Source organism: Protopterus annectens, chromosome 12.part0, assembly GCF_019279795.1.
Source record: "Protopterus annectens isolate FY-2018-M chromosome 12.part0, PAN1.0, whole genome shotgun sequence".
Classification (NCBI taxonomy): Eukaryota; Metazoa; Chordata; order Ceratodontiformes; family Protopteridae; genus Protopterus; species Protopterus annectens.
Window position 1 is genome coordinate 1,237,362,411 of NC_056746.1, and position 11,381 is coordinate 1,237,373,791.

At 40.1% G+C, this 11,381-nt stretch overlaps 1 protein-coding gene across 4 annotated transcripts in view; it reads right to left on the bottom strand.

The window, feature by feature from the left end:
* RALY (RALY heterogeneous nuclear ribonucleoprotein) overlaps positions 1-11,381 on the bottom strand; it is a 2,391,440-nt gene that overhangs the window by 64,598 nt on the left and 2,315,461 nt on the right. For all 4 annotated transcript variants that reach the window (XM_044090254.1, XM_044090253.1, XM_044090255.1 and 1 more), the window contains 2 exons: positions 8,738-8,785; positions 4,049-4,209 (listed from right to left, as the gene is read on the bottom strand). In XM_044090254.1, coding sequence (XP_043946189.1) covers positions 4,049-4,209; positions 8,738-8,785 — 209 coding nt within the window. The remainder of the gene's footprint in view (positions 1-4,048; positions 4,210-8,737; positions 8,786-11,381) is intronic.

Consider the following 11,381-nt stretch of genomic DNA (forward strand, 5'->3'; position numbering starts at 1 on the left):
CCCATCACTGGCCAGATGCATTTTATTTGAATGTAGGTTTCAATGCTGTTTCAGTGAATGTGGGTTTCAAAGGCAGGGAAGTTTTAATGCTAAGTCTATTTTCATTGTAAGACTATTGCTTTGTTTAGCAAGTGTCTATCAGTGCTTGTGCTATAAAATTTGAAATAAAAGTTGTAAATTAAATCCAAATATCTGTAATCATTGTAGAAGTAAAGTATAAAACAATATGCACACTGAGAGTTTTGAACAGTGTTTATGGCAACTGGGAAGACATAGCCAAGTAACGGGACATGAATGGCTGCATGGGGGGCTGAGTGGGGACTCTGAGTTTGCACCCCGCTGCAAAAAATCCTGAGGCTCCCCTGCTTTGTAGTTATAAAAAAATAATTATGGGAAATTTAGTGGTGCTCCATTTATTTAGAGTGCAACCAAGAAGAGCAACCTGTACTGTGGCAAGACAAGGAAGTGTGTCACACTTACTTCTATGCATCAGTTGTAGAGCACCAGCATTACACTTCAGTTGTAGAGCACCAGCATTAGACATCAGTTCTAGAGCACCAGCATTAAACAAGTGTCACTGGCCCTTTATAATGCAAGGCTATATCTCATTTTGCACAGCAGAATTGCTATTTCCATAGACAGAAAAGACTGCCATCACTTCATACCTGAGTCATATGGTTTACTTAACCATCCCTCTCAGAAATTTATACAATTTATAGAAATTTTGAGGCATCATAAATTATTTAGGAGTGCTAGAGATAAGGGTGTTGCAGATAAAGCAATTTATTTGGAGTTAGATTCACTAGTATGTTTATGTTTTGCTTTGGACAAAGATCTGTGTTGAAACATTCAGACCCAGCAAGGGGTCTATATTATATTTTTGAAAGTTTCAAACATCGAACACCATATGGTCGACACCATATGAGCGATGTTTGAAATTTCGAAAATATAATCATAATGAAAAAAATAAAAATAAAAAACTATACTTACTTAAACGTTGTAGGCAGGGGGGCTGCGTCCCCCACACACCCACTACTTAAATATTCCTACTCCAAGATCGCACTGCATTGAAGTAAAGGGAAAATATTCCCTAGAGCGATTTTAACCAATCGGATTTGCTCAATACGCATTCGCCATTTACAATTTTCGATCACACGATAGGAACCCGTCAGAAAGCCCACACTTACATTTCCTTTTAACAGTGGTGCTTTTGGAAATTGTTGTCTGAAAAGTCTGAAGAAGAGGATCATGAGCTGCTAATGAGCTTCATCCTGCAGTGTTACTCTGAGCAAGCTGCTGTGACCATACTCCCAGGTTACCTGCGAAAACTGGCCTCTGCCTAGTTGGACATCGTAGTTCATAAAATAAATAAATGTTTATGTGCATACATACATAAATAGTTTTATTTTCTCAAACACACATGTTCAGCAAGGAACTAATAACTATTGTTGGTATCATCCTGTGCATCTTTTCGCAGCAAGAAGTTTTCTTGCAACTTTTTCTGCAGCAATTGAAGAAGTAGATTTTTTTGGCATATTGGCTTGTTTGCTTAAGTAGTCCAAAAAACACAAGCCAACTCAGTAGTGGAGTTGAAATGAAAGGACAAACTGGAAGGCTGTATAAGGGTATATTGACCATTTACATAATTGTTAATTAATGAATAAAAGAACAGATACAGCTGAGAAGGATGGGGCAATGCACTGCTGTGCTTAACTCCATTTAAGGCAGACCAAATCTGGGGGATACAAAGCAGTTTGGATTTGTCATCATTTTAATTACACAGCAGTGCTGCTCTGCTAACATAAGTGCTGTTCACATCTGAGTGGAGCATTTCCCTCTGTGCTGCCAAGCCCCTTAGCGGGTACAATACCAGCTCTGCTGTAGTACTGCCCTTGCATCATATCATTGTGATTGGTACAGATACTGGCAAAGTTTGTTGATACTGCACCCTTCAAAACTGACTCAATGGCTACATAGCTCTCAACATCTTACTCCAGAATCAGGGACAAGTCCAGAAATAATCCTGGACACTTTTTAAAATATTTATGCTATTAATCTGAGAAGATGACAGAATAATATAATGTGAATTAACATGCATTTTCATAAGTGAAAGATGTCTGTATCTCTAATTATTTTTTATTATTTAAGTGTAATCCACCATATTTTCTACCCAAATCAACAGTTATAGGAGGGATTAGGAGGGACAGAGCAAAATTTTGAGCCCATGTCAAGGATGTCCCTAAAATTCACCAGGGACAGCTGAGAGGTATGCAGCTACCACTTCACCAAGTGACTCATATCTACCAATGTGTCTCCACTGCAAGTCAGTAAATATGTTTCATCAACTTATAGTCACTGCACTTTATACTAGAATACAAGCGTAGTACAATGTCACTAGCATTTTTATCTATTTGTACCATTACCTCTTAGTCCAAGACAACAAGATACAGAAAGGGTTCTTACACTGTAGCACACGGGAAGATAAGCAGAGTACTACCTTGGGAGAGTGGGAGTGAGAGAAAGACTAGATCCAGTCTACTTCCTTTGACACTGTACAGCTTAGAACACAATTATACAGCAGAAAAATGTTACCTGATAATAATAATCCTATTTGTTAACCAGGTAGGTCCACTGGACACACAGTCATATTTCAAGACAAGTGAGGGCTGTGGGAATCAAACCCTGTACCGCAGGAACAACAACGTGCAACCTTAACTTCTGCACCAACTAACAAAGTAGGAGAAAAGGTGTGGATGATGCTGACAAATACTCAACACAGACGTTACTGACCCTGTAGCATTTACTGGCAAGCACTACATAGACAAAAACCCAATAAAAGCGTTTTTTTTTTGTAAAAATTAACCTTCTTCATGTCCCTGTTGCTTTATCCCCCCCACAGTCTCTTACTACATTTTTCTTGCTCTAAGGTCAAACCACAACTGAGAAAGAACCGTTGATAATATTATAAAAAACAAATACCTTGCTATAGCTTTATAGGATTACTTTTTCTTCAATTGGCTATGAACTCACAAAACAGAAATACACTGCAAACATTTAGATATTGCATTTTATGAAGAAAGCATGCAGTTAAGAGTAACAAAGCCTGAGCAACAATGACTTAAATACTTCAGTCTTGCGCAACAGAGTGACATATAGGAAGAACACACCAGAGTTGTACCATCAAGCTGAAAACCTGCATTTAACAGCTCTGAAAAGAACAGCAAGAGAAAATCAGAAAATGCAGGCTAGTTATGGGTGCACAGAAGCATGTTAATGGCAAAGAACTACATATCCCTAAATATGAAGGTAAGGTTTTGTCCCAGGAATTGTCTTGTTGCTCTCTACAGCCCCAGAGATAATGCAAATTACGATAAAAGGATAAGGCATAACTTTTAAGAATAATGAGAACGTTTAATGAAAAGTACCCACTTAAAACCTGTTTTAACAAGAAAACTGAAAGCCAATTAATTCTATGCATGACAATGGCCTGCTAAAAATGATTCATGCACCTAATACATCTAGTAATATCACATTTTGCTGCACATCACTCACAGTACAGATGTCCATGGTGACTTAAGCTGATGCTAACAGCAGCTGTGCGAACAGTAATGAGGAAATCTTTCTGCCAACAAAATGATCAGACTGTGCAGCAACACTATGAGGTTATGGAAGATAAATTATATCTCAGAGATTAAGAAAGATGAGACACTTATAATCATTACTGGTTTGGGGAACATGATAAAGTAAATATTTATTTATTTATTGACGTTTGATTATAAGGGGTGTAGATAGCGCTCATACAGCATTATCCATGTGCAATCCATTCACTGAATGATAGTAATAGTTTAGAATACTATAGAAGACAGGATTTTATTGACACTGTGGCCTTATAGCATTCTGAATTCCTGGCCGCAGAAATGAACTATAATGCACACTTAGTAAGTAATTAAAACTGATTACAGAATTTATCAGTGTTACTTATTCTTAGTTCCCCTAAGCTAAATTCACAAAACTTTAAGGGATGTAATACAGCATGAAAGCTACTTACATTTTAACTTGGAAGAGTTGTTTGCGATGACTGCTGACCGTGCAAGAAGCTTGACAGGGATGGTTGCCTTTACTCTCCGGACCAGTGGTACTGTTACTCTTGGCCGTTTTACTGGTACAACCCTGGGCACTGGAGAAATACGACCACGATACTCAAATAACCTACAAGAATAAAACCAGATGAAGTTGGTTTTCCCAGAGCGTATTCTAGAAAGGTGCACATTAAAAATTCATAGTTAAAAACATCATTGACTTATTACATTGGAAACCTGGCTAAAATAGATGTAGACATTACTGCAGTATCAATGCATCTGAATTTGGGCTTCTTAAACTACACGTAGACATTACTGCAGTATCACTGCATCAGAATTTGGGCTTCTTAGCTTGTCTTGGCTTAAATTTGGTTTAACTGTTTGAGTGGCCAACTCACTCCTGAAAACATTTGTTTTCCCTTTCTGAGGCTGATACACGTTTATATATCATATCACATCATGGGTATGCTGTGAACTTCTGCAGGTCTCTTAATATGTGTCGCCTAGAAAAAGCTTGGTGATTTTGGGGGGAAGCAGAGCAGAAATGTTCAAACCTCTCAAATGAATCAGCAAACTCAAGAAGTGAATATTTCTCAGAAAAAAGGGTGCACACGAGCAGGAGGCCATAAATGGAAGACAGTAAGGGGTGGATCAGGGAACATATAAAAGTCTTTTCTCACCAAGTGGTTGGCTGATAAATGATGCAGCCTCCACAGGGAGGTACCAGCTTCACAACCAATGAGAGGACTCAATAATGAATGCTATTGATTAAGGCAGTTCCTGCGAGAGATGGGAGAAAGGAGACTATTTTTAAGTATGACTTACTACTTACTCAGTAAGAAGGGAAGTAGATTTTTATTTTATTTATTTATTTTCTGTTTGATTACCGGGGAAGTCCACTGGGCTAACATGACCCGTTTTCAGTGGCGGTCCGGGGAGAAAAGCTCCAAGACTGCATTATACAAATTCAGTTACAATAAATGCAGGAGTATACAAGATAACATTGTTTACAGCAGTTACAATTCATCATTTTCAACAAGCATAGTTAAAATTTATTGAGAGAGAAGTAATGGGTTTTACAGTTTCATTAGAGCAAGGGCACTTAAGTGTTGGGTGTGAAAGACAGTTGCAAATAGTGAGGAATTTTGGATATGCTTGCTTTACATACACAAATTTGAAGTAGGGAACTATTCACAATATTTACATTATTTACAAATTTGAGTTGTGTGAGCATAGCTCTAGGAATTGTAAAGTGGGTTTAGTGAGAGAGAAGCTAAAGGAGTTACAGAGAGCTTGTATGATATGTTGAATGGATCATGCAGTCCCTCCCTACCCTCAAAGTATAGCTCTATGTAGTTCAGCAGTCAGGCGTAAACTTACCTAAAAAGCTTTGCAGCTTCCTTTTGAGCCTATGCTGCTGTATTTGCCAAATTGAGGAGTTCATATTTAACCAAAGCTCCAAAGGTGGTGGTGTTTCCATATTCATAAAGGATGTGCACACCTCCAGACTGGTAGCCCAACATAACACATCTGAGATACTTCAGGTGCAGCTAACACTGGGTAAGACAGCGATTCATGTCATAGCCTGCTATAGGTCCCCAACCATGTCCCAAGACTCACACTCCACATTCCTAAGCACCCTGGAGAATATTAGGGTCCAACCTAACACTCTCATACTGGGCGACTTCAACTACCCCGCCATTAGCTGGGAAAACTACTCATGTACCAATACACTTGCTCAATGCTTTCTGGAATTCATTAATTCCAGTGCTCTGGACCTGCTTGTTCTTAGCCCCACTAGAGGTAGCAACATCCTTGACCTGGTCATTACTAACATGGGCGACCATTGTCTACACCAATAGTCAACTCCTCCCTGGTTAGATCCGACCACAAACTAATCACATTGGAAATCCACATCCCTCCCACCTCCCAACCACAAAGGTAACCACCATGATAAACTTCTCCAAAGCTAACTTTGGGCTCCTAAAAACAGAGGTGGCTAACTTCCCGGCACCCATGCAAATGGAGAATAGTTGCATGACTGCCGAATCATACACCAATGCACTGTACGAACCCATACACAAATGCATGGATCTCGCATACCCAGTAGAAGTAAGATGCTCTCCTCAAAAAAAAAATGAAGCCAATCTGGTGGTCCCCTGCCATAAACAAAGTCTACAACAGAATCAGGAAACTGATGCAGAATAAGGTGAAGTCCCAAGACTGGAAAAACTCCCTTATCAGCCTCAAGAAAAGGTTGAGATCCCTCATCAAATCCTCTAAAGCTAGCTATGATGACAGAATTGCAGCAGATAGTAAAGACAACCACAAGGCCTTCTATAGTTATGTAAAGAATCTTCATGGCAATACCCAGATTTGCTCTGAGCTATTGCACAATGGTACCTCTTATACCAAACCAACAGATATTGCCAATATACTGGCTGACATATTCAGTGCTAACTTTACCCCTCTTTCCCCCCAAAGGACCAATCACAATACTAGTAGATTGCCAGGCACCCTGTATTACTGCTGCACAGGTTAAAACAGCACTGTCCAAGGCCAAGAATACAGCTTCTATGGGACCTGACAATATCCCTGGCTGTATTCTACATGAACTGCAGAGTGAACTGGCACCTCACCTGTGTGCCCTGTTCAACCACAGCCTCACCTCAGGCTTTGTCCCTACCGAATGGTGCAGTGCTACAGTCATCTCTCTCCACAAAGGAGGAGCGACTACAGACCCCGGGAATTATCGTCCAATTAGCCTGACGAGTCTGATATGCAAAGCTATGGAATGCATCATCATGGACCTAATAAACAAGGATATAGAGAATCTCCAAACTCTGGATCCTACACAGTTTGGTTTTGTGAAGGGTAGATCATGCCTGCTCAACTTGGTCGACTTCTTTGAGTCAGTCACCAGAGATGTGGATGAAGGCAAGGCGGTTCATACAGCCTAATTTGATCTGGACAAGGCTTTTGATACCATTCCCCACTCACGAATCATAGAAAAACTCACTAAGCTAGGCATCAACCCCTATATCACCAGGTGGGTTGCAAATTGGCTCACAGATAGAACCCACAGTGTGACAGTAGCTGACTCCAAGTCAGACTGCTGACCAGTCACGAGTGGAGTCCCACAGGGTTCGGTCCTGGGTCCCCTCCTGTTTGCTATCTACTTCTCTGAAGTCCAGGCCAACACAAAGGGACTCTGGCTGACAAGGTTCACAGACTATTGCAAGTTGGGAGCTATTATTAACTCCCCAAGTGATGTTGACATCCTACAGAAAGGCCTCAATGACACCAACGACTGGTGTCAGAAGCATGGCCTTAAGCTCAGTGTCAAAAAGTGTGTCATCCCCTTGGGAAAAACCCGGTTCCCTTGAATTACCACATTGATGGTAGTCCACTGAACACAGAAGGTTTTATAAGAGATCTGGGAACACAGGTTGACAGCAACCTCTCTTTTGACCACCACATTGCCACTGTGGTCAGAAAGTCCTTCTATGTGGCACATCTCATTACTAAGGATTTTGTATCCAGGAAGAAAGAGGCCATTGTCTCCCTCTACTCTTCTCTCATCAGGCCAATGATTGAGTACAATGCCCCATTTGGCATGTACCTCACTAGACACCTGCAACAACTGGAGAGGCCGCAAAAGTACCTCACAAAGAGGATCCTAGGCCTTAAACACTTGTCCTATATGGACAGACTCAAAAAAACTCCAACTATTCTCTGTCTCATATTGCCTACTTAGAGGCACTCTCTGCTTGACTTACAAAGCCATGTCTGACCCAGCTCTGTTAGAAATGCTACATCTAAAGAAATTCCAATCCCTCCACACCACACACTCCAGAGACCTCAACTTCATTACCACAATCAACAGAACATGCTGGAGGGACAGGTTCATAACCCAGAGACTGCCCATGCTATGGAATAGACTTCCCATACATGTCAAGCAGAGCACCTCGCTGGACCTCTTCAAGAGAAATCTTGATGAGTGGATGGGAAATAGAAAATTCACCCCAGGGATCACTCCAATGGCTCTACTCGACAGAGTTACTAGGAATTAATGTCGGGTGGCACGATGCCAGGGTAATCCTATGGGCTAGGCTTGTAAAGGCTCCAGGGCCATTAGCCTAGTACACACCTATGAACCTATGAATACTACAGTTGTGCTTCTTACCAGAAATGTGAGATACAATGCTGTCTCTGTCACTTCAGAAATAAACTGTGGTCCCTCTAAAAAGCAGTGAGTTCTGAAAAACACTGGTAAACCTTTTAAGTGTTTTTGTAAGGGACATCTCCCTTCACACCCCCTGAAATGGGGGCTGTACTCATACTCTAGTATGTCAATGTTGGGAAATACCCTTAATGTACATTTGGCTCAGGTTTAATATATGTTTCCCCACATTTGCAGTTGTAGTTTCACTATACTTTCACTATATCAAATATAATTATCATGTTCCTTAGAATTTCAACAGACACCAACTCTTTAGTTACTAATGCATAATAGTTGTATAAACTGCTAGATTAAAGAGGTAACCAGACAAATGACAACATGGAGATGTAATTCAGAAGTGTAACTTGACAAGTGACCAGCAGGTGACAGTATGTCAAGAAGCTAGTAATTTAAGTAAATTGTAAAAGGGGCCTACCTTTCATAGAAGTCATCTCTGTAATAGTCGTAGTCAAAGTCATAACCACTGCAAATAGGGAAAAGAAAAAAAAACAAAGTTTTAATAGTTCAGGTTAATTAACCAATTGAAATGAAGAAAATCCCTTTGCATTTATTTATTCACTCACTCATTTATTTGTCATGTACATACTGTAAGTGAGGCAATACTGTTTCAGTGCTAATCTGAGTCTCACAATAGGATCATTAGTACAGTTGCAACATACACACTATGCAATAATTATGGTTGTACAAAATAATGTTCAATTTATCTTATAGCCTCGATGGCTATTTGTGATGCATACAGACTGTATATAAGTTAGTAACACAGATGCCTTTTTTCTTTACTGATCATTAGACCACAAACATGATATAGTAAGACTTGTATCACAGGTTCATAGGTGTGTTACTAGGGCCTAAATCAACCTAGCCGGGCAACCAAAATATGACCCATGAGTTTTATATTTTCAACATTTTTACAGGGGGTGACTTTTGGCTTTGACATGCATTTCTGACTACCTCTGCCCATCTATGGACATAGGTGCCAGGCCAGGGGTGAATTTACGATTTCCCATCCACTGGCCCAAGTTATGCTTAAATATGATAAGGGAAGGACTTTGCTTCACATGCCAAAGATCATCTTTCAGTAGTGTGTATGAGACAGAGTACAGAGATAGGACTTTGAGGTGGTCCACATAAGACATTGTGTATATATCTTGTATTCGCTCTGTAAGACAACTTTGTGGATGTTCCAGTTGCTGCATGAGTCTGGTCAGGTACATGCAGAAGGGAGCATTATACTTTATTATGGCTCTGATGAGGGCTGAGTACAGTGGTATGGTGACTTCCCTGGACCTAGATGCCATGCCCTTACTTATAAGTTGAGCAACATAGAAGGATTTTCTTACTACCTTGGACACATGTTGGTCAAAGGCTAGGTTACTATCTACATGAGTTCCCAGATCCCTAACTAGTATGTCAGCTCTTTAAGGAGTGTTTTTATTGATGGTGTAGTTTCCTGGGGTTGCTGTCTTCCAAAAAAGGTACTATAATGCATTTCTTTGCATTGAGTTTTATACCATGTCTTTGGCAACAGTTATTTGCCTGTGTTAGGCCTTCCTGTAGGGTGTTTTTGTCTTGGTGGGATTCTCTGACTGCTCCCAGCTTACAATCATCTGTAAACTTGTTCAGACAGAGGCCTTTGATATTTTCCTCCAAGAAGTAGATGCTAAAATTAGTGGACACTGCACAAAGGCCTGAGGGACTCCACTGGTGACCTGCTGCTTTGTGGAGGTGGCCTCACTAAACCTAACCTCCTGTGTCCTATCCGTAAGCCAGTTGGCTATCCAGAGATTTTAAAGGGGTTTATGCCCAGTTCCATAGGTTTGTTAACAATGCCTAAGTGGGGTACTGTATCAAATGCCAGATCAAAATATGCAGTATTTCCTCATTTCTTGCCCTGGTAACCTTTTCATAGAAGTCTGCCTGGTTCAGTAAGCATGACCTTCCTTTGACAAAGCCAGACTGGGATGGATTGTATGTCTGAAGGTCTCCTATGTCTTTGTTGATAATTTCCATGATAATTCTTTCCATGGCTTTGCAAATAAGACTAGTCAGACTAATGGGTTTGTAGTTTCTGGGATCTATAGATGGTCCACACTTATGAAGGAGGATGACCATTGGAGCCCCTCATTCCTGTGATACAAAGTCAGTTTTGAGGCTATAATTAAATAGTGACTAAAATGGACCTGGTAAGTCCTATTTTATAGTAGTCAGGAGGCATCCCAGGATGTAATCAGGTCTCACTGAGGCTGCATTCTTGGCTTTAGTGAGCACAGCTTAGACATGCTCTCTTGATATAGTTGTCGGGGTTATGTTTGAGGGTATTTCTTGAAGTGTGGCTGGGGTGCTGGGGTGAGTGAGGGGTAAAGCTGCAACTGAATTTGTCAGCCAACAAGTTTGCTTTATTGCCAGGGTTCATGAATGTGGCACCATTAACCATCAATTCAGCACACTACTGTGTGCTGCCCTTGAGGTTTCTGATGTAGCTGAAGATGGACTTATTGCTGTCCTTTGAATGGGAAGCTATCTTAACATTCATCTAATTAGCCCTTTTAGTTGCCTGTTTTATTTGATGATTGAGTTCTTATCTTTATGGGAGTTACACTTCCTGATTTTTGCCATATTTTTTTTCTTTTGTTGTGTATCCTTATACATGTAAGAATTTATATTTATATATATATATATATATATATATATATATATATATATGTGTGTGTGTGTGTATTTACATGGGTCTACTTCATTAGACCGAAATATCACATCATCGACAGTCAAAACACCGAGCCCAAAAGAACGAAACTACTCAACATCAAAAGTTCACAAAACTGACTATTAAAATAGCAACTTAAAGAGCACTGACACATACATACAAGTAATCTACACAAAGCACAATAAAATACTACTACACGATGTTCGCAATGCTGTTAGTATGCACAAAAACAATCCCCGCAACCTCTACTAAATCATTTACTCTTATTTCGCTGATAATAACCTTAAATAACAACCTTACCTACTACACTGTAACACATACAAGATGAACTATAATGCAGCTACAAAATAAACAC